The sequence below is a fragment of the Haemorhous mexicanus genome, chromosome 1, assembly GCF_027477595.1.
Source record: "Haemorhous mexicanus isolate bHaeMex1 chromosome 1, bHaeMex1.pri, whole genome shotgun sequence".
Taxonomy (NCBI): domain Eukaryota; kingdom Metazoa; phylum Chordata; class Aves; order Passeriformes; family Fringillidae; genus Haemorhous; species Haemorhous mexicanus.
In genome coordinates this window covers 80970351-80994561 of record NC_082341.1, presented here as the reverse complement: position 1 = coordinate 80994561, position 24211 = coordinate 80970351, and the positions used below count along the sequence as shown (strand labels likewise).

Sequence of the window (24211 nt, the reverse complement as noted above, 5' to 3'; positions counted from 1 at the left end):
TCAGACTTTCCTTTCAGTGATGCCAAGATCCACTGAGTATTTGCAGAATGATGTCATTTAATTTGCCATCTCTCAAGACTGATGGTGAAAGACTGCTTCCTTCTTTGGTGATGGAGTGTTCTCCTGGGCCTTGCAGGGTTCTGGGCTCTTTGCTTGCCAGGAAAACTCAGATCTGGGAATCTGTGCTAGTCCCAGTTAGTGCAGTTAATGCAGCCATTGGTGTGTTCTGATTTTCTGGATGTTGTTGGGATTTTTAGATGCTAGTGGACAGCCCTGACTGATTCACACATGGAAAAAGAATGTCATGATATATCATGAAACATTAAGGGGAGCTTTTAGGATGGGGCATCCTGAAGGTAACCTGATCACCACCAAAAAGTGCCTGAATGTCAAAATTTTTCATTGCTCATGGAGTTTCATGGAGGTCTAAACTAATTTCTCCCAAGGATCCTTCAAAAGGGAAGGCAGGGTGTTAATCTGGTGGTGATTGCTGCCTTTCCCCTGGCTGCTGATTGTGAGTGACAGCTCGGAATTGTACATTGCTTTTCAGACCTGCTTGCAAAGAACACAAAGCTTGTTATTGTACTTCAGCACTCATCTCAGGTGGGTAATTGTTCTCCAGTCTTAAGTGAGTCTAGTTGTTATTTGTCTCTTTGGATTAAGTACTGATTTTTGACCTGATTTTTGACTTGATATCCAGCCATCCATTTCCTTTTCAAGACCTTTACCTGTTGAATAGTCTATTGTTTTTTAAAATGTAATTATGATATTCTCTATTTAATGAAGTCTGAGTATAGTATAAGTAATTTGATATGTGATACAGTACAAGGTTGCAATGTAGGGGTCAGCATCTCTCCTGGGGAAGGCATCCACTTGTGGTAAGAATCTCTGTTTTCTCTGGTCCCACTCCCCGGGGGAATTTTTAAGTATGAAAATCCTATCTGAATTCCTATTACCTGGTAGTCATGATATGGACGAGGCCATCATGTGTAACAGCTTTTTTCTTCCAGGAGCATGAGAGAGATTCCAGTCTATTAACTGTTTCTTCTAATGTTTTCTTCCAAGTAATTTATCAGGGGGATTTAAGAGCTTATGTTGGGACAGCGCTGTGTATTCTGTCTGCCAAGGCTCAAGAAATTACTGTAATTGTTTTCCATCTAGCACATTCTGTGGCTGAGGTCTTGCTTCATAACTCACACAAAATGTTATTATGCTGAAAATCAAACCTTTCAGGACAGTCTTGATATGTGGTGATTGCCAAAACTAAATGATCTGATAGTGTGACCCTGAGGAAGTAGTCTCACTGGTTATCTGGCATCTCCATGGCTTGCAGCAAGATTGTCAAGGTAGATCCACAACCTTTGCTGAGAGCATTCTTTGCTGCAGCTCAGACAACAGCAGTGAAACGTGTCCTTGTGCTCGTGATTTGCAAAGTCACCTTTGGGAAGCTGCATTTGCACAAAAGCACTGCTGTGTTCCTTGGTTTCCATGTTTGATGGGTCTGTTGCTGCTCAGCAGAAGTCTAAGATACACTCTCAGTTACTCTGTGCATGTGAGTGGTGTTGCCTGGATTCATCACACAGCGTGGGGCAGGTATGGGAGCACCCACAGCAGGAAAGAAAACCGGTCATTCACTCACAGGCTTTGAGATGTGTTCACCATCTGTGGCTGTTTCTCCAGCCATCCTCCTTCTGACAGATCATCATACGTGAGATAAGAAAGGCTATAATGGCCACAGTGCCAAAATACTTTGGGGCACGTGGATAATGGTGTGCTGCAAGAAAGGGTGGCAGCTGCAGCGGAGTGCATGCATGCTGCAAAGACTTTAAAAAGATATATGCATGTGGAAAAATGTATGGATTTCTTCCAGATATGTTGACTGCACATATAGTTCTTGGTGGTTCTTTTTTCTGAATTTCAGGGGTTGAAAACTAATGTCATGCATAAAACTTTTCCTTCCTTTACTTGCTCTGTAAGCAGATATATAGCAGTGATAGAGAGAGGCATAGGTGGTTATTTATAGGCACAAAGAGATCCTCATTTCTTAGGATCTGCCTCAGAGTTTAATTATGTGGTGTTTCATGGGAAAGAAATTAAAAGCTTTTCCACAATCTGAGTTAGTCGTGATAACAGCAAAACTTGGGAACAGCATGAGCTTCTTCTGCATGATCTCTTGGAGAAGCCAAGGGTGCTACCTCAAATTCACAACATTTGGCAATTCAGAAAGAGCTCAGGAAGGCCAAGACAGATGGAGTCTGGGGAGACATAAGCGAAAGACAGCAGGCAAACACAGAAAAGAGGTGAGTGCATGTGTCTTTCCAGGATGACACTAGGAGTAGCAGTAGGTATGGACAACACTGGACATTAACTGTGCATCTAATCCCTGCCACTGCCTCAGAATCTGGCCAAGGGAAGAATGGTGCACCTACAGAAATCATGGCATGGTTGCCTGCACATTGTCTGCTTTTTGATATGGAACTTTGCAGCAAATATCTAATTTCCTTACTGTCTTTTTCTCTGCACTGACACAGTGCTGTTTGCTACCTCTTTGTACTGGCTCTAAGTTATTTGTCACTAGGTCACCGCTGGCTTTAGAGAGTGCACTACTGTCCAGCAGTTCAGCCACAAGTAATACATTGCAGACAACTTTCAACATCTTTGGAGCAGCATGGGAGAAATGCTAAAGAGGATGGTAATCCCTGGAGATAGGAAAGAGGAGAACTGACTTGGAAACCTGTTCAAATATGCAAAATAATAATTAATATTTCTACTCTAAGAAGTATTTCCAGTTATTTCTGATAAGCTAATTGGTCTACTGGAGGAGAGAGAAGAGTTTACTGAAAATAGATGGCATCCCTTCAAAACATGCTCCAAGTTAAAAGCATTTCCCTAGGAGTATCTGCCGCTTGTCTTGGAAGTTACTATCCCAAAGAGACTGTAGAGATAAAGTTCAGAGAGAGGAAAATATCTTTATTCGGCATTTAATAGAGATATTATATTTGAGTAAGAATGTTTTGGGATAGGCAGTACATGGCTGATAAGCCTATGATTCCCATTCATCCTCTGAAGGATTTATGCCTGGGTAAGGAAGACATTTGTTTGTGAAGCCAACATCTGTTTCTGTTTGCGTGCTGTCATTTTCCCAGCCGTATGTAATTAGGTGAGCAGTGCAAGTACTTGATCAAAGTTGAATCTTCCTCTGCATTGGCAACGTTTGGTTTGACAAATAATCAAGAAATGTACTTTTCTCTGTTAGTCACTTGCAAGGGTTGAGAAGAGTAACATTTTACAAGGCCTAAACTCCATCTGTTGGTTTGAAAAAAAAATTATGAGGCAACGGTAAAGCTCTTTTCCATTAGTTCAGATGTCAACTGTTTCTGTACTTGAGTGCTCCATACAAGCTCCTCATCTGCTTCACAAATCTATTCTCAAATATAATTTGAGGGTTTTTTTTCTAAAAATCTCCCTTATCTAGTTAATAATTTCTATCCCACATCAGTCCCTATATTAGCAAGTAAACATTGTGATTTAAAAAAAAAAAAAAAAAAAAGGTATTGAAACTACATGTATATACTGTGGAGTCTAACAGTGGAAACTGCAGCCAAAGCTGTAAAGTTTTTCAGAGCCTGGGTATTACTGTCCTGTGTAAAGCAGGGTTTTATTTTCCATGGTTAAATTTGCTTGGTGTCAAACACTGACTTTATGACCAAGTCAGAGTAATACCAACTTCTACCATGTTACTTGAGCCTTCCCCTCTGTTGTGTTTTAGAGGCGCAAGGGAAAAGCTTTCCCATTGGATAAAAGGGCATTAGATGAAGAATACCTCTCTGTGTAAATATTGGAGGTTTTCTACAAAGTAGTAAAAGGGTGGATTGTCTTAAATATTAACAACTGTCGTACTTCTCTTTTATGCTGTAGTGCTGTCATGAGGCATCTGCCATCCTGCCTTACTGCAGCTATTTCTTGACAACAAGGTGGTTTGGGTTTTTTCCCTGTACATTTCTGCATTTCTCCAACCATTGGAAGTGAAAATGATGTTATTTCATGGTAGAGAAGTGTTACTCTGAAAGATGTTACTTTTATCAGGAGCTGCTGTTCTAATGTTTCTGCAGAACGCCATTTCCAGAACTTTGTACCACTCTAGGGAGCTCTGCTCAAGCTGCTTTCCAAAGTTTCTTGTATTTCTTCAGCTTCTTCCCTTCTGTCCATACTTATGGATTTCCTAAATCCAGCACTTTGTGAGAGGGCAGGTGAAAGGGCTCTTTGCTAATTATGGAACAGTTAAAAATGTCTTTCTGAGCTGCTCTTGGCAGAGGGGGTTGTAGAAATGCTTGTGTCAGGGGGGAAAAATGAAGAGTTACAAATGGCAAATCATGACAGCCGTGTGGGAATTCCTGCTCTTCTGCTGACTTGTTATCCACAGTTATGGTGGTGAACATCCAGCAGACAGGAGGGGTGGATGTGTTTCCATGTGTTTCCAGGGGGACACAGCTTTATGCCCCAAGTACCCTGTCCTAGAAACAAAGAGCTCAGGTGTAAAACGGTTTTGTTGGGAAGAATCTATGCAGATATAAATGAGAGACCAAGCACTTAAGTTATCTATAAAAATTTGTATGTACCAAAGTTGCTGCCTTGCAGTGTTTTGATATAGACTGTATGTCCTGGGCTCCCGTTGAGGAGCAGGAGTTACATCCTAAATCTGTCACTGTGACGGGCACACCTCAGCTTCCTGTTTCCAGCAAGACAGCTGACCCACACCATGGAACCCCTATGTAAAAGTCAAAACTGACAAAGCTGCTTGTGACAGTGGTGCTTGGCAGAGCAAATTTATCACAGCAGTAAGGCAATGGAGGGCGGGTGGTAGCAGAGATCTTTGCTTGGGCTACACTGTGAAGCCCCATCTTTAGTTCTGATGAGGAAAATACAAGGTATGGCACCTGTCTAGCATGTACTTGCCCTTCCCACAGCCACACTTAGGCTGCTTTTTAAAAATGTTTTGATTTATTCCCTAAGTAGGACAAATCTAATGTTATATTTAGGCATGGGGAGGGGGAGAGCAAGGAGGGGGAAAAGCTCTCAGAAGCTATAGGTCCATGCATGGAGACTCAGCGTGCCCAGTTTGCAAAACCTACTACCATCTGCAGCCTTAACTTTGGCATTTTATGCTCCTCCTGGTTTGGCTATACAAATGTCTCAGTTCCTCTCATATTGCTCATTTGCAGCTGACATATTGCCACTTAAAAGTAGTGGCTCAGCTCTGGCTGAGCTCCATGTTGGACTTTATAACATCTCTCTGTATTTGTTTATTCAGCACAAATTATTTTACGACTGGGTGTAGCTCTTTATGAAGCCTGTCTCCTGGAGATATTGGCAGAGGAAGGAAGTATAGCTATATGGTATTTACCTTACCATGATGCTGTTGTAGTCACACTATTTGACTCATGCTAATACATTTCATGTTAGAGTAATACTTGAAGGTCAGGGGAGGAAGGACTGTTCCTGCTCTCATTTGGAACAAACCAAATGGAGCAAAACACAAAGAATCATCTGCTTGGGGGGTTTTCACTTGTAATACACCATTGACGGCAGAATGGAGCCATTTCAGAGTTACATTAGACCTAATAAAAAATAAAAACCTTAAAAAAAAAAATTTAGCAACAATATGCTTCTATCACCTGTAGAAAAGTGCTCCAACACCTTCTGAACAACTTACAGAAGATGAAAAAAAAGGCAGAATACCCTCATCTGATTCAATTTTTGTCCTGAATATGAGGTGTTTTGAGGACATGAGACACCTGTTAGCTGCAAAGACCCCAAGAGCAAGGCTCTGCACTGCCTCAGAACTGAGGATCTATAATTAACAGCAGCAATGGCTGTACATTCTGTTCCTCATTGGTTTCCTGCTGTGCCCCCAACATGTCAGATTCCTTCCCTCACAAAAATGAAAGTTTAGATGGTCTCCTTTTCATTTCTCCTCCAAGGCAATTTGTCACACATTTGTGCTCTCTGTGCTAAAATAAGTTTATTAACATACGTAGACACCATTTGAGCTTTCAAACAAAACCTGTAACATAAGGATCCAATTATGGGATTGTATAGTTAATGATCCTTTTAAATGTAAAACTCCCTATAAAAATTTACTGGCAGCTTCGAGAGTCTTCAAACTGTCATCCTGAATTGCCACAGAAAGTAGCATTTTTCTGCTGTAATCTAAATCCAGATTGTTCATAGGAGATGATTAAATCTAGAAGTAATTTTGAGGGAATGAAAGCAGAAACCAAGTTCTCCTAATTACAGGAGAAAAATCTCTGCTTTGTTCTCCTGGAACTACTCAAAACCCCCACCTTCTTTGTGTAAATGGCCGCAAGAAGCTGAAATGAAGCACCAGCTCCTGACTCCCCTCACCTATATGGATCACACCTGGATTCCAACATGCCAAGCATGGATCCAACCTCCTAAACTATGCTGTGCTGTCTGCTCAGTGCACACCCATGGGTGGCATCTGGGATCTCTGCATGCCTGAAATGATGAGGGAGCAATTCCTGCAGAGCCCTGGGCTGTACAGAAATCCCATAAGCATGTAGAGACAAACTTCACTGAGACAAAACTTCTGTGGTGGATGGTGGGTCCAGGGAAATTTGCATGTACATATATATTTGATAAGAAGCCATATGGGAACAGGCAGGAAATTCCATTCTTACATTCTCAACACAGGGAGTTTTAAAAAGAAAATATATGTCATTTATTTTCCAGAAAAGTAGAAATCCTAATAGTCCCTGTCTAAATAGCAAAATGTCAAAAAGGGTAAGATCCATGAAAAAAACACAGAAAGAGAAATCATTGAATGCTTTGTCAGGAAGGTACTGACATCCCTTGCAAGTAAAATTCTGTCTTTATGGTCACTGACTGCAGAGGGAGATGAGAGTGCTGCTTGTTATCACAGCGGGGGCTGTATATTCAGCTGAAGAGTCTCCATCACCATGGTATTTTCAGCAGCTCTCAATTTTAATCATCAAGCTTCCCTTTACAGATGGAGAAAGCTTTTTAGTTCCCTTCCCCCTTTTTAACAGGTGGTAAAAGGATTTGCTGAAAATACGTAAGATTCTGGCAACTGCAAAAATAGATGTTCATCCTCTGAATTCCTGTCCCGTATCCTAATTAAAAGAAATTGATGTCATCCTTCCTTCTGTGTTGTGAAATACATAGTTAAGTATAGCCTATATTAGTTTAGCAGCAGGTTGTTTTTCTGATAAATGAAGAAGTACATATATTAATTTCAGCTGTCACCATGGATGGGGATTGTTGGGGGATGGGGGAAAGAAAATGGCGAATAGAACCAGGATGTTTATCTTTGCAATTCTGAATAAGCAACCAGCTGCACAAAGTGTCTTTCAGAAAGGAACTTCTTCTGTTGCTCTTTCTGTTAATCAAAAAGACATTTAGATCAATAAGCTGCATTATAAAGGGGGACATGTGTATGCTCAAGCTCTTTTCTCTCCATGACTTTTCCATTGTTGTTCCTATGTGTACAGGCTACTGCTTTGCCGTAGTTTTTACATGGTTTTTATGTGTATTTTATTTTCCTGCTTGTTACTAAGTCTCCATCTGAAGAAAGTTTGTTCTTTTCACTGTTGGCATTTGATGATTTTGGTTGGAGTGACTCCTTCCTCTGAAAAGAATGAGCTCCTTTCCTCCCCTCAGTGACCTTTTTTTGCTGTTCCAGTAGAAAACAAGCCATCGCTGGTGATTACTGTGGCTCTTAGGGAGTGGCAAAAAGCAGCTGCTCCTCTTAGTTCAGAGGAGAACCCCAGGGAAGGGGGTGCTCACATCTTTAGTCCCAGTGAGTCACTCACAGCACACAAGTCTTAAAATGCTAGCTTTGGTTTGCTGCTCTGCACTTTTGGCAGTGAAACATAAATATTTAGTCACTGTTGCAAAGCCGGGGATTGACACTTGACACACACAAAAAAAAAAAGTGCCCACGAATAGGCTGTATGTTGTTTCTTCTGGCTGTAACATCTTTCAGCATCAAGGAGAAGCAGCTGAGCATTTGCCTGTTGACTTCTAAATAAAAATAAATCATAATATGGACTCTTATTCCAAGTAAAATGTATTTGATTTTAAAAGAATTGTTAAAAAGCAAGATCCATCACAGATTTTGTAATAGGGATTCTTCTTCTCCAGGAACTTGATTTTCTGTGCCCAAGCTCAGGCACTAGGAGGCAATTCTGCACTCACAGTGCATTTCATGATTCCAAAATCCAGAAAATAGATTGTATTGATGCTGGTCCCCTTACTAGTCCTCAGAAAGAAAAGGCTGCCTGTTGAACCACTAGGTAACCAGCTGAGCACCTGCCTAGGACACAGCACCTCTCCTGCCACCACCTATCCAGCTGTGGCTGAAGGTTGTCAGCAACAAGAATATATTGCCAATAACAATAATAATAATAATAATTGTTCTGAAAAGAGTGATTTTTGCTCCAGGTAGCAGATGAGATGATAGGACAATCTGTTACAGCAGAACAAAAGTGACTTTATGTAGCTGGAGGTTGGGGATATCTGTCTCTGTAACCATAATCTGCTTCCATAGAAAAGAGAGAAAGTAGAAAGAAAGTGAGAAGTTGGCTCTAGGGCTCAGCAGTGGAGATGGAAGTGGCTGCATCTCCAGGACAAACTCAGGTGGCCATCTTGTGTTTACAGCTTTTAGAGAGCTGCGTGATGTTGTGCCATGTCACATTTGGGTTTCCCAGCTGCTGCTGAAAACCAAGAGCTCTCCTATCACTGGTGAGCAGGGGAACAACCACACTGAGCTGTGGTGAAGTCAAGTGGGGAGCTCTTTTGCTGCAACTCACAGAAACACAAGGGAATGTCACGGGGAGGAGAGGCCTTCTGATAACACCCACCGCAGAAGTGTGGGGGTGGACAAAGGAAATTTCCTTGTCAGCTTGTGAATGTGATAAAGAGTGCAAATAGGCAGGCATGCAAACAAACACCAACTATTTAGTAAAACACAGCTACTCTTAGTTCGTGGATTCTCTCAGCCCAGGTGCCTCCAGCATACCAAACTCATCATCTCTGCTTCAGGTTTGTCTTTCTCTTTTCCCCATAACCTTGCACAGACCTCTTAGCTGTTCCTAATTTAGGAAAAATGATTCATGGTATATGTGGGGAATTCATCCTGTATTTCTTGTAACTTAGTGCAATTCCAAAGCTCAGCTGGGGCTTTCCTGCAAGGAAGGGGTGCAGAAGGTCCTGGTTTTTTCCTCTTCTCACTTCTGGAGCCTTTTTGCCTGTCACCTAATCCTGTTGGAGCAAAAACATTATCACTTTCCAAAACTCCCTCAAGTTCTCTGCCACACAGAGTGTTCAGATGTCCCAGCATTTTCACCATGCCCTAAAGATGCTCACTGGGGTATGGAAGAAATTCAGATCTTGGGCAAATATTTATACCCCAGCACAGCAGGAAAGGGAGGTAACCCAACCTTTTCCTACTTTGATAAAGCCTAAGGAAATGTTAAAGAGTTATCCAGGTGAATCAGCTATGCCTTGGTTGGGAATTATGGTATATGGGTTAAAGGATGTGGAAAACTGTAAGAAGAGACGAAGAGTAGGAAGTGTTAAATATCCAGAACTGTTTATGGCCAGAGCAAACCAAACTACCCCACTAAAATTAAGTAAGAAGTACAGTAGAGGAATTTAGGGTGACTAAAGGGAATTCAATGCAGAAAAGAAGGTTAATTTTCACTGTAAAATCGAAACTGAACAGCTTCCCCTTTTTTGCTTTATTAAAACAAACAAACAAACAAAAAAACCCCAACAACTAAAAAACCCAAACAAAAATAAAGCCACAAAAAAAAAAAAAAAAAGAACCAAATACCCAGTGCTGAACAAGGAAGGCAAAAGAGGGCATGTGCAGTGTTTCTTTCTTCTGTCCTACTAATTTTCTTTCCAGATCTTCCCTTGGAGATGCACTGGTCCTGTAGCCAGTCCACAGTTTTTCTGCTCCCAGAACTGTCTTGTTCTGCTAATAGGAATGGAACACAGACCAAAAAGAAATTACTCCTATATACATGTCAACATGTGTCTCTGTGTGTGTGTGTATGTATATACACACATTTAAACACTGTTTTTAAAAGTTCAATTGCTGCCTTGGATGCTCACTGGCATGGAGCATGAAGAACATGAGAGCATTCAAAGGTAGCAAGTGAACATTTTAGGAAAGGAAAGAAAATTCTTTGTTGTTCCTGTCCTCCTTCCTCCACAGTAAATGGTGAAATTAAGAAGTGTTAGCAGGCCTGAAGTCATGGGGGCCAAGGCTTTGATTGGAGCAGGGAGAGCAGATTGCGCCTTCAGCTCCTGAGGTGCCAACAAACAAAAACAATAATGTAATATGGGTAACAGTTATATTCTCCAACACCACTTTTTTTTTTTTTTAATAAACACTCCCAATCCTGGGTGATTACAGAAAGATAGCATTTTAGAACTAAATTGACAAAAATACTGCAATAAAAGGGGTAGAAAGAGAAGCTGACATTCTAGTGAAAGGGCAAATGTGAGTCAGTAATTGTACTGTTTTTTTTAAATGCATGTGAAATGTGAAGCAACTGTTAACAGAGTAGGAATCTCTGGGAGGCAATGCAAGTGCCTTCTTTTGAAACAAGAACCTGTGCGTATTTTCAGACTGGGAGACTAGATTTAATGAGCTTGTAAGCTGTGGTATTGTGATATATCTTCCAAGAGCATAATTAAGAAAGAATTAATAGTCTTAGACAGTAAGAAACCATTTTTCTCATTTAACTTAAAACAATGAGTTAGGAGGGAAAAGGAAAGATTGTCTCAAGGGACCTTTTGCTTACTCCAGTTAAAAATCCCATACCTATGAAGTGATTTAACCATATCTGTGTAAACTTTGCTTTTACATAGCATGGTCCATTAACCATAGGAAGGGATGTTTGTGTGGACCACCAGTTTCCTCTTCACGGTCCCACTGTTTCTACAGGAGGTACATTGATTGCACAATAAGTAATGTTAAGAGCTTAGCAATGAAACATGACATTGGAGCTGAAAAGAAGAAGCTGTGACTCTCTGTGGGCTACCACTGAGATAGTGCCATGTATGGGTGCTACATCACAGTCTGAAAAGCACCCTGCAATCTCCATCCCTCCAACAGCTTGGGAGATGCAGGGCGAGATAGCAATGTGACCTTTATAAAGAGCTGAGTTATGCTCAATTTTTTTCTTGTGGCTTGGATATGGAGAAGCATAGACAGCCTGTGTGACTCTGAAGACTTCAACGGAAATGAAACAGGAAGCCAGATCCTTTCACAGCTTGTTGTTCTGTGAAGACAAACTGAGTCTGTAGAGACTCCTTTTCTAACCCCAGAAAAAAGCAACCAGGGGAGAGAAATCCAGCTGTGGGTGATACTCTGGAGAGGAGATGCAGAGGCAACATGACAGATGGGCCAGCAAGAACAGAAACCACTTCACTGAACACAAAAACCGAAGCAGAATTAGCTCAGAGAGAAGTGTTGGTAAGTTCCTACTGCTGTGCTATAAATTTTGGCATGTCAACAAACTGGTGATGAGCTAGAGAAAATCCTGTACTGCTGATTGCAGCTGCATGGGTACTACTTTTACCTATGTTTCGACTACCTGACCTTGATAGTAGTAATAAGTTATGATAAACAAGGAAATGGTTTTTGACTGTTAAAAATGGGCTCGAAAAACTGAAGGAGGAAGCTGTCACCAGTTCTGCACCGAGGCTTCCTACTTTTACTGGGTTGGATGCTGTTGCCTTTGTCTCATCACTCATTTGGAATTGCTTACATTCTCTGTGCCATTATTAAAATCCTGCTGCTTACCTGCAGATGAGCACAGAAGTTGCTTTGGCTACTGATTTGTGGGTTTAAACAGACCCAGTTAAAATGTCTTCACACTTGCTTAGCAATGGCTTTCAGTATAAGCTTTTGCTGTAATTGCTGTGCACTCTCACGTGGGTACAAACAGAGGGAGGTAGTCACAGTCATGGCTGTAGTTTGGAAATGCTATGACCTGCAGAAGAACCTGGAGGTTCATGTTGTGGGAAAGTTCATAATACTCCCCTAAAGGAAGAAAATGCCATAAATATCCCTAAGCAGTAGAACTTTTCCATCAGCACATAGCCCTGTTTGAGTATCAGAAACATATGCAGAATGCCATGACCAGGAAGTCTGGAGGAAGATAACCCAATTTAGGCTGCCTCCAGTCTGAGCTCCCTGGAGCTGTCCCCTTGTCCCTGCACAGCTGCTGCCTACTCAGAGGCAAAGCAGAGAATGCATTATTTCTTCTGAAACCTACTGAATGCATGGGCTATGTAAGGCCTTCTCTCTCTCCCTACATTGTTCTGTGGGAGCAAGTCCAGAGAAGGACCATGAAGTTGATAAGCGCACTGGAGCACCTCCAGGAAGACAGACTGAGAAATTTTGGGTTGTTCAGCCTGGAGAAAAGGAGATTGTGTGCAAACCTCATAGCAACCTTCCTGTGTCTGAAGGGAGCTTGCAGGGAAGCTGGAGGGGGACTCTGTCAGGAACTACAGTGATAGGACAAGGAGTATTGGGTTCAAACTGAAAGAAGGGAAATTTAGGTTATAGACATTAGGAAGAAATTCTTTACTGTGAGGGTGGTGAGACACTGGAACAGGTTGCTCAGGAAGGCTGTGGATGCCCCATCCCTGCCAGGGGGAGTGGGATTAGATGATTTTTCAAGGCCCCTTCCAGCTCTTAACGTTCTATGATTCTCTGAAATATTTTGGAGAAGTTGACATTTTCTGAAGCTCCCTGAACCTTTGTAGCAGCATGTTTCCAATTCTGCAGAGTCTGTGAAAGAAACTGCCTTCCACTTCACTGCTATTTCCATTCCTGCTGTTGATCCCAGCTCAGATCTGGATCTTGCTTGCCCTCTCCAGGATTATCCTAACCCACATTCTCCTGATAGGAACAGCACACACAGACCAGCCCAACAGTGCAGGAGGGTTGCGTGTTATCTGGCTCAGTCTTAGAGTGGTGTATGTATCCTACACAAAGGAGGGAGGCAGGTAGAGGCTGTCCCATCTCACTCACAAGGAGGAGAGACAACATTTTCCTGCCAAAGCCTGCAAATGGAAAAAGGTCCTAGAAACCTCTTCTTGACTCAGGGAAGAGGTCCAGAAAGAGCTTAAGGAGAAAGAAAAGGCACTATGGACAGTGTTAGTTTAAAAAAGTCTCTCAAGAAGTTTCAGGTAAGTGAAAGGTAAGATCACTTATCTGATCTCTGATTGACTGATTGATTGTCCCAGGGCTTATTCCCATGCATAGAGGCCCAAGGCCATGCTCCAGATTGCAAATGCATGGAGGAGAGAGCAGAGAGCTGTGAAGTGGGAAGGACTCACTGATACAGGGCTTGATCTGTAGACATTGTACTATACATTTCATCTCTCCTCTGATGAGTCAGCAGCCAGATAAACATTCACTTTCAAGCTTGCCTGCACAGATAAATCACCAATTAAATCCTAAGATCTTTACACGGGGTAAGAGAAGGTAGAAAGATGCAAACCTGGATTTAGCTGCAATGCTAAACCATCTTCTGCCCCCAACACTGGCCTGGTCAAGGCAGGAAAAAAGCTGGAAAGGGAAGCTGAAGGATGTGATAACTGCAGACAAGATGTGGAAATAAAATAAATTAGTTCCAGCCACCTTCAAGCCTTTGCAGGTGGATGCTATGTGAGCTATATCCTGGCAGCATCTCTCTCAGCTGCAGCTCCTGAGACTCAGCTACATTAAGCACAATCTGTGAGTCCAGACAGAAAGCACCAGGTAACCAATGCTGTGGAGAGGCACAGAGGTGGCATTTAGGGAAATTTTTTTTCCAAATGGATTTTTTGATGGAGCAGCACACAGTGCTACTTGCACAACTGAAGCTTTAGGCCTCTTAAGTCAACTGTTTACTTTTGCTATTTTTAGCTGGGTTTTAAGCCTAGATTTTCTTTTACTTGGATAAATGTGGCTATGACTTTCTGCAAGTTCAACTAAGTGAATGCTTGGGACACCAATATTTAGCAGGGTTTGCCTATTTTGTTCCTTGCCCAGATTAGCTGAGATGGAGGAAGAAACAATCTGATATTCATGCCAGGTGATACAAATCTCTTTAGTGTTTCATGAAAAGTCTTGATCTTCAACCACTTTAATATCTTGTGGTATTTTAGGGGAAAAAACCAAAAAAACCCAAACAAAATCCAATACCAGAAGACTCTGTAAGTTTGTCTTGGCTCTGTATGGGAGCAAACTGCTTGTAACTCTGTAAAAGATTTAAGTCTTTGTTAGGACCGTCACAATTCCTTTCTGTTTATCCTGCAAAGTCCTTAATGAGATGGAAGAATACTATTCTTTAATGTGTAACCAGAAAAGAAAGTATACCAGTCTATGCAAATTCTCTACATACCTCTAGGAGAAATGACACATAAAAGTCTATTATAAGGGAAGGTACTTGGCAAACAGGAATTTCTTTTTGGGTGAATGCACAAAATATTGTTAAAGAGTAAACTGGTGAGGAAATCAACATTTGATGTCAGGTTAAAAACAAAAAACAACCAATAACTTCAAAGTTATTAAGTTGTGTTTACATTTAATGGCCATATTTCAAACAGATGATGATGGTGTTGGGCTTCATTCAATGAGCTGGAATCCCTAGAAGTGTTTCAGGCAACCTCATCCCTGGAAGAGTTCAGTGCCAGGTTGAATGGGGCTTTCAGCAACCTGGTCTAGTGGGAAGCATCCCTGCCTGTGGCAGAGGGTTGGAACTAGATGATCTTTAGGGCCCCTTCCAGGCCAAGCCATGGCATGATACCATGCTGCTACAAAATGTGAAAGAGCGTGGTGGGACACCCGAGTATCTCACTGCCGCAGGAGCGGCACGGGTTGCGGTGGAAATGGAGAACTCCGCTGGGACACGAGCCCAGAGACGCTGACAGCGGTGAGCCCTCCTTCCCGGTTCCCGGGCACGGCCGGGTGGGATCGGGAGCGGGGCGGCCCCGCGGGATCCCCGCCCCGGGCGGTGCCGGCGCTGCCTCTGTAACCGGCTCGGCTCCCGGGGAGGCCGGAGGAGAGCGGCGCGGCGGTGAGCGCGGCGGGGTGGTGGGCGGGTTCGGCGGGTCTCCGGAGTCGCGGCGAGGGTTTGGTTTTATTTGCCCTTTCTTTAGTTTTTCCCCCGTTTTATTTTCCGCTTGACTCTTTGGGGGCCGTTTTCCAGGAGTGGCGGTAGCCGGAAAGCTGCTCCTAGGGCAATCCCGGGGGGAGCGCCCGGCTGTGCCCCCCGACCGTGTGGGGCCGGGGGCCGCGGGCGTGAGGGGAAACGCCGCGAGCGCCGCGGGGCTGGGCTGCCCGGGGAACTGCTGTGTCCTGAGGGCGGAATTAGCGCCGACATGCGTGGGGATCGTAGTTGTAAAACAGCGGCTTGAGCCGCTTTCAGCTCGGGTGCTCGGCCGGGCTTTGGCCCTTTGGTTCGGGGGCGGTAATTTTTTGGGGGTTTTGGTTTTTTTTCCTTAGTGTGTGCGGGATGAATTTACGTGTTGCAGCCTGGTTTGTATTCCCGTCAGAAAGGTGAAGGTTTAGGAAAAAGGGGCTCATAAATGCAGGTGTGGCTCAGGAGGACCCAGAAAGGAGCCGGCTGCCGGTGGTCCTGGGTGTCAGGAATGGCTGAACATGATCCAGGTGTGCCCAGGTGGCCAAGAAAGCCAAGGGCATCCCGGTCTGTATCAGCAACAGTGTGGCCAGCAGGAGCAGGGCAGTGATCGCCCAACTGTGCTCAGCACTACTGAGGGCACACCTCAAATCCTGTGTCCAGTTCTGGGTCCCTCTCTACAGTAAAGACATTGAGGGGCTGGAGCCTGTCCAGAGAAGGAAGGGCAGCTGTGGTTGTGAAGGGTCTGCAGCACAAGTCCCATAAGGAGCAGTAGAGGGAACTTCAGCCTGGAGAAAAGAAGGGTCGGGGTTTCCATTTTTGCTCTCTACAGCTACCTAAAGGAGGTTGTAGCCAGGTTAGGGGTCAGTCTACTCTCTCAAGTAACAAGTCATACCAGGAGAGATTTAGATTAGATATCAGGGAAAATTTCTTTGCTGAAAGGGCATCAGAACAGGCTGCCCAGGGAAGTGGTTGAGTCACCATCTCTGGAGATATTTATTAGACATGTGGATGTGGCACTTGGGGACATGGTTAGTGGTTGGCTTGGTAGTGCTGGGTTAACAGACTTAGTTTTATAAAATTTTTTTCAACCTAAATGATCCTGTGATCTCTTATGTCACTGAGAAGTGGTTGTTTAGACTGAGGATACCGTGCCCTACCAACTTGCTTTTCTGCTGTACATTCTGCGGTACATTTCTGCTTTGGTGGTTACTCATCCAGTTCTCATTTTGCACTGCCTTTCTTACTAAACCAGCTTGTTTTCTCTTTGGAGGAGCTGTACAAATTGCATGCAGCTTATACTTTCATTTTTGCAGCAGAGAAAGAGCCAGATTTCTGTGGTATTTAGTGGGTGAGTTTAAGCTAGCACGGTGCAACCTGCTCCATTGCTAATACGTGCAAGTACCGTTATTCCCACTTCCGTCCTCTGGCCCGCTCCAGTTTCAGCAAGTGGTGAAACAAAGAGGCAAAATATGTGAAACAGGAAGTAATGACAGGCTGAGAAAGCTTCTTTGTAGTCACTGAAGTGTGCTTCTTTAAGAATTTCATTTCTTTGCTAGTGGACACATAATTTGATTAGAAACTGAGGGGGGTCTCCTTATGGTAGGAGGAAAAGATGCCATTTTCCTATCTCTGTAAAACACTGCCAGGTGAAGGATGTTAGAATTAATTTTGGAGGGGAGAAACAGCGTGAAAATGCTTGTCAGCGTTTAAATCTAAGTGCTTTGATGGATAAGTATCTGTATTTGGGATTTTAAAAAATTTAATTTTTGTAGTTCTTGGTTTTTTGCCATATTTGGATATAAGGGTTTTTTTGACTTTAACTGTTTGGAATATGTTAAAGTGAAAAAAACACCACCACCTGCCTAAGTGGTGTTCATTTCCCATTCAGCATCAAGACTTTCTGTCCACCTTGTTTCTTAGATACAGTTTCCAGCTGAATCTTTACATCTTATCTACCAAGGATCAGACAACAAATGTGAAAGGGTTTTTCAAAAATGTATGCAGTTTTTCTTGAGCTTAATGTTTGAAAATGTTTGATCTTGCATGACTACCCAGGCAAATGAGTTTGAGATTTCAGAAATACTGCTGCTGAACCTCCTGACCCCACACAGCTGAACTGTGGGAGTCACGATGCCAGATGGTCCTAGGAGAGATGATTATGGTTATAATTGACTTGTTTTAAAAACACAGGGAATAACCAGTGCTCAGGAGTCAAAAGGTAATATAATTACACTGCTTTCATTACACTTGTGTAACTAAATTTGGCTGTGATTAGAATGGCATAAGGTTTACCTTAAGGAGCTTCTTAATCTCCTCTTGTTTTAGGCTGTGGAATTTTTTTTTAATTACCTTTGGGCTGCCTAAGTCATATTCTAATGGCATTTGATGGCAGTCTGACTTCTAAAAGAGTTATTGTACTCTTAAAATGAAGTACTAATCTGAGTGGCTATGTGACATCTGGCCCTGAGTCACTTCAGGATCTGTTTTCTGCTTTGGTGGAATTTGGGGAGGCCCAGTGAACACAGGGCATCCTTTCCTCACTCCTGAGCTGATGCAGCTGGCCTGGTGCCAGCGTGTAGCAGCAACAGGGAACTCTGCCCATGTGTTCCACTGATGGAATTCCCAGCATAGCAGATGCCAGTTCCTCAGTGCATGGTTGCAGTGCTCTGGATCAGACAACAATGCTGTCCCTTTCAGAAAGACAGAGAAACAGCTACCTATTAGTGAAAAGGTCAGAGTTTCATGATAGAAAACAGGAGTTCCACTTCTTCAGCCGCAGCAATGTAAAAGCAGCCACTGGTAGTTTTAAGAGGGATGTTAGTTGCTAGGGATCTTGTACCAATTCTGAGGTGTTAGAGTTTGGTTTGTATATTACAGAATTTGGTTTGATGAAAAGTTTGATTTTTTTTTTTTCATGGACAGTAATACTCATGATTGGACTATCTGTTGCCTGATAACATAAAAGCATAACAAAAAATCCCATGAGAGTTATGTCCCAGCGTAAATGAGGACAAAAAGGAAATAAGGGGACTACTCCCCAATTCTTGAGAGGGCCTCAGGGAACGCAAACATTGAAAATACTTCAAAACTTCTACAGCTTTCTTCATGAATTTTCTGAGAAATTTTGAAGTCAGTATCTTTTGGTTTCTTTTCAGCCTTACACTGTTCTTGTAGCTTCTTCCTATTTTTTCACTGCTCTGCACACCATGCATTTTTGGCATCCTCCAGATCCAGACTCGAGTGCTTGGGATTTCTCTGTAGCCTATGGGGACATGCTGGAAGCTCCTGACAGAGAAAGTGTGTGTCTTTAGCTCCTGACCCCATGTCACCAGTGGGGCCAGATGTCGCTATGTACCTGTGCAGAGGGATGTGTCAAGCAAGGCAGCTTGTACTGCCCACACTTTTCTTTTAAGAAACATTTTTCTGAGGAGAATGCTGTAGACTGAGCAGAAGACGTGTTATCTTACTTGAGCCATATTCTGTGGTGGTGGAGGGGTAAAGGTGTGGCACAATGTGGCTGTATATGCTCAGTCTCTGGTCCTTTCGCTAGTTCTACTTCAGCAGGACCCCATTTCAGGTGCCTTGTCCATACATAATATGTTGCTGAGGTTTTGCACATATTTGAAGTGTTCAGCATTTATGTTTCCAGGGCAGAGTAGTCATGTTGGGGAAATGATGCTATGAAAGTGAGAAATGTCTACCTTAGCATCAAACTAGTGCCTTGATATGATGTGGTGTCCATGAGGCTTTGACCATCATCAAGTCTGCCCTTGTATCTGTGCAGCAAAGCAGCATCAAGGCAAGGTGCTTGGCACTGCCTGAAGGTCAGCTGCCACCAGGAAACCACAGAATGGTTTGGGTTGGAATGGACCTTGCAGTTCTGGTTCGGACCCCCTGCCATGCACAGGAACACCTTTCACTAGGCCAGGTTGCTCAGAACTCTCTCCAGCCTGGCCTTGAACACTTCACAGTGTGGGACATCCACAGCTTCTTTGGGCAGCCTGTCCCAGTGTCTCACGAGCTTCACAGTGAAGACTTTCTACTTAATATCTAAGCTAAGCATGCCCTCTTTCAATCTAAAGCCATCACCCCTTGTTATGTCACTAAATTCCTTTGTAAAAAGGCCATCTCCATCTTTCTTGTAGGCCCCTTTAGATACTGGAAGGTGCTATAAGGTCTTCTAGGAGCCTTCCAGGCTGAACAACCTCAGCTCTTTTAGTCTGTTCTCATCCCCCTGATCATCTTCACGGCCTCCTCCATGGACCTTGCACCATTAGGTCCACATCCTTCTAATGCCAGGGGTCCCAGAGCTGGATGCAGTACTGCAGGTGGGGTCTCACCACAGTGGAGGGCAGAATCACCTCCCTTGAATGGTCAGCAAGGTTTTAATTGCCAAGTTTGTGCAAAATCAGTCCTTTGCAAACTTAAATACTTGGTTCAGGTCTATCTGTACGAGAAAGAGAAGCCCCTACCCGTTTTCCCCAGTTTTGCTCTGAGCACAGCACCATGCCAGGGGCTTGTCTGTGAGCAGCTTGGAGATATGTTTATTGTCCTTCAATTGTGGTTGCATTTTGGGTCATTCCTGCACATGAATTTCAGCTGTGACCATCTTGCCAGAGGCCAAGGCCTTAAAAATAGGGGGTTTCAAATAAATGAAGAACTTAAAAAAATTATACTGCTGGGTTCCATGTCAGAAACTATTCAGGACCCTGTATTTCATTTTCTCACTTTACAAGTGAAAGTAAGTCATGCCTCTACCAAGTGCCAGCCCCTCAAAAAGAGCTCAATATGCAAGGTCACACTTAACTGTATTTTACAGGAGTGCATGATTAGTATTTTATTTAGTCCTTGCCACATGACTGTCTGGTTTTTAGGCAGTTTGAGCAAGTGCAGAGGTGTCAGGGAGCTGTGATCTATTGATCCCTGCAACTGATGTCTGGAGTGCTTTGCTTGAAACTTCTCTTGCATCCAAATGTCTGTAAAAATACCAGCTGTGCATTAGCAATGACAATATTGACAGTGATATTGTCATGCATTACAATACTAATACTACTAATAATGTGCTTTTACAAGTAGAAAGCTCTTGCGCAGAATATTCTGAGTTCTTGAATCACATTTTTATGAAATGTTTCTGTTGGGTATGACTTTGGTATTACCCTGAGCAATAACTTAAATTTCAGTTACTATCTTGATATAGTCAATTTTACATTTCAGTATGCTTTTTTGTGTGTAATATTTTAGGCTGAAGTGCCTGGTAATGCACTCTCCCAAAAAGGCAGAGGACTCCTGTGTGCTTGAGCTAATTAAAATATGCCAGTTTGGAAGTGCTGCCCTTGAGATGATGAAGAGAGAGCGGAGTTTAAACACTCCAGCTACTTCCATACAAGTCCCATGATCTCTGCAGAATAAAACTGAAGTTTTGGCTTTCATCAGACTGGACACAGAGGCAGAGGGGGAGAGATGCAAGACCAATTTCTGCTATTTGCATTCAGAGTGATGGCTTTGATATTTTGCTTTCTTTGGCCTTGCTTTGTGCTTCTAATCGATCTTGAAAAGAGGGCAAGACACAAGTAAAACACTGCTGGAATAACCTCTGCACATACCTGCTGAGGAAGCATGGGCTTTGTGATCTGGTGCACCGCCAGGAGATATGAATCATTTCTGATTATTAATCATAAATTATATGAAATTACTAATCCATGTGAAAAATACAGAGCTGTGCAGTGTCTGCACGCAGAATCGGGTACACTCAGGAGAGGGCCATGCTCTGAAGACAGACACAAAATCTGTGTGGGGTGCAGCAGTCAGACCCAGTACAGGGATGGGAATGATGAGCAACCTGGATGTAGTTTGGTGAGATGGGGCTGGCTTTCTCCTTGGACAGTAAACAAGCTCAGAGGAGTTGATTTTTTTTTTTGTCATGGGTTACTTGATCCTGCTGTTTTCCTGGATATCAGTTGGGATAACTTTTTATCAACAGATAGCTTAAAATTCCTTGGACTGTCCTGCGTTGTGTGCTTACAAGGCATCCAGGCAGAGCCAGGGGCACTTCATGCACTGGGAAACCCCAGGAGTGGGGCAGCTGCCACTGGACCTCTGCCTGGAGAGACCAGGAGGAATGCTGCCTGTGGTATTCCCAGCCACCTAATGACTGTGCATCCTTGGAGGGTGGGGTGGTTGGTTCAAGTCTTGTGCTTTCTAGCAAACAAGATTTAAAAATTGGGGGGAGGAAAATTACTGTTATTGCTAAGTAAGACTTCTTTTTCCCCCCTAACCAGGTTTCAGTTATCTAGACATATCAACATAAAAAACCCAAGGTATTTATACTTAGGATGCTCAGGAGGAAAGTATTTCCTTTATTCTGTTATTCCTTTATTCTATTTCCTTAATAGTTTGGATTCAGCATGGCAAAAAAAAAAAAAAAAAAAAAAGAAAAGCACTTTGAGAATTGTGAAACATCCATGAGTGGCATTGGGGGTGACTCAACATGCAACTCTGCAGCAGGCAGAATGAGAATTCTTAGAGTGGGCTTCTTTCAAATAATAGATTTAGTGCATTTACGTAAGTTCTGTTTGAAGTGTACAGGCATTAAATAGCAATTCTGAATGGGAGCAGATTTTTTTCCACATTAAGAAAAAAACAGTAGCAGATATTTCATTAGGCTCCTTCTTTAAAAGGAGCTTATTATATTTTTTCATTTTTTTTAAATATGAAGAAGAGTTTTGGAGAGATTCATGGTTTTTTAATGGCATGAAATGCTTTCCATGTTTCTTGTCCAGTATTCTGGACTGTAAATTCTCAGAAGGCTTCTGTCATGATTTTTCTTACTTAAATGGAAGCAGGGCTAAGCATTATTCATCTTGGATGAAGCACCCTGTGCCTTAAAAGGGAAGCTGAATTGTACAGGAAATGAAGAACTGAGCTTTCCTTTTGTTCTCGTAGGCATTTGTAGAGAGAAAATGGCATGTGCAGGCTAAGGCATGCATTAATATCTTGATTATATAGCTGAAATTGGTTTTGTAAAGGTAATTCTAGTTGAGTATATTTTAGATAATCACCCAGTAGGTAAGAACACATTACGGTTATTGCTGCACAGTAGGAATAAGTTGTGTCACAACTGGACAGATACATTAACACCAGGAGTTCCTGTTGGTGATCAGGGAGTCTGAAGAAGGCTGCCAGCTCTATATTCTCAATATTTTTCTGAAAAAAAAAGACTGAGGGAGCTAAGAGAGCACTTGGGAAAGCCCTGTGCAGAAGATTTGTGTAAATAAAACCTTTCTTGCAACTGATGGGTCTCAGTGTTACCAAAGATCTTCTGTTTTCTAGATAATTGTGTGATTCTACTTGTGGTTTGGGACTGGCATTCTCATTTGTGTTTTGGTTTTTTTTGATTAGAAGGTATCTGATCAGCAGACATGGTTGAACTCGTGATAAGTCATTGACGATAATCATCTTTGTCTGTAAATTATTTTCTTTTCCTTATTATACCAAGGAGAGATCCTCATCTTTCCTGTTTGCTAAAACACGTGAATGTTGCTTAACAAATTGACATTGCTTTGTTCTGTAAAGGAAGGGGTTTGTAATGAAATAGTTATTGAATTAAGCAGTGCTTCTTACATATCTTGGTATGTCTTTGATCTGCTTTCAGTATTTTTTTTTTGTGTGGTGCTGATAATAAACTGGGAAATCAAAGAATTTTTTAATCTCTTGGAACCACTTAAAAGGCATATTTCTCTCTTCTAAACTCTAATGTGGTGTAATCTTTTGTAGGTATTGAATTTGTATAATTAATAAGTTTTCTGTGCCTCCCTCTTGGTTCATTCAGTTGAGGTCTTTGTACACATGTCCATCATGCTTGAGCCTCCTTGAGGGTAAGTGTGTTTGTTATCCCTTAAAAGAGGGACTTAGCCTTTTCTGTAACATGCCTTGGTGCTGATGGTGTATAATCTGGAAAACAGCAATGTGCAATAGAACAGCATGCACACCTTGAACACAGGCAGACTTGGACCTCTGTGCCAAGCTTTGCATGTCGCAGTTGAGGGATCTCCCTTCCCAGCTCTGCATCCAACAGAGGAGGGAGAAGGAGTGGTTCAGGTGGGGCAGCATAAGGGCTGGCACAGAGGCCACCCACATTCTGCCTCCCTCTTTGAATGAGGGTATACCTGCTTTTTGGGAACTGGGAACATAATTTTGTGTGATGGGAGTATGAAACTTGGCCACTTTATGGTGACAAGTGCTATGTCCTGCTTTCAGTCCCAAAAAGACCGTGAAGAGGAAAGTCCCAAAAAGAAATCATTCTGCCATGTTTTAATTTGGAAAGATGCTCTGTTATCTTTCTGATGGCCTTGTTAATGGTATGGAGAAAAACAGTAAAGGGTGATTGCACCATCAGACATGCTGGGATGTTCAGTAATGCATACAGTGCTGTCTGCTAGTTCCCAAGCTGATCTCTGACATTTTGCATTTCATCAATTATGCATATTTAAGGTGGCAGCCTCCAAAGGAGTTGTGAGGGAGTCAAATGTGAAGCAAATCCTTTAGAGATTCTCCTTGAGTTACTTGAGAATGAAACAGATGCTGCAGATGTCTCATATTTTTTTTGGGCCTTTTTTGTTGGTTTTTTCCTTCTGTGTGTCTCTCCGGCTGACTTTGCAGGGGGTAAAAGCTTAAGGCTTGGCACTAGCAGGAAGCTGATGTGGCATGAAAAGAAAACATGGTGTACTACTTGCTCTGTAATATAAACGCTGCTATCAGCTCCTGATCAACTCCAGCACTCTTCAGCCTCTATTCTTCCAAATTTCTGCATGGCAGAAGGGGCAGGCCTCCCTGTCATGCTGATGCTTGGTCACAGTCAGTCTTCAAGAAGATGGAAACCCAGCAGCTGGTTACAGCACCAACTGCTCCTGTCACTGCCTCCTGAGGAACAGGATGAATTGTGCCCATATCCCAGGGAATGGATTTGGTTTAGAAAAATCTGTGGGTTTATTTTACTACCCCCACTAATGTATTATTAA

At 42.7% G+C, this 24211-nt stretch overlaps 1 protein-coding gene across 5 annotated transcripts in view; it reads left to right on the top strand.

Annotated features, from left to right (window-relative positions):
• The first annotated feature begins 255 nt into the window (after positions 1-255).
• OTULINL (OTU deubiquitinase with linear linkage specificity like) overlaps positions 256-24211 on the top strand; it is a 36086-nt gene continuing 12130 nt past the window's right edge. Inside the window, exon 1 of one of the 5 annotated variants that reach the window (XM_059854631.1) lies at positions 256-603. Coding sequence is in view for 2 of the 5 variants with exons in the window: in XM_059854604.1 (XP_059710587.1) it covers positions 11437-11530 (94 nt within the window). In the remaining 3 variants the exon portion in view is untranslated. Of the gene's footprint in view, positions 604-11287; positions 11531-15049; positions 15129-22403; positions 23069-24211 lie in introns of those variants that run through there. The other 4 variants (XM_059854604.1, XM_059854598.1, XM_059854612.1 and 1 more) reach the window with 4 other exon arrangements.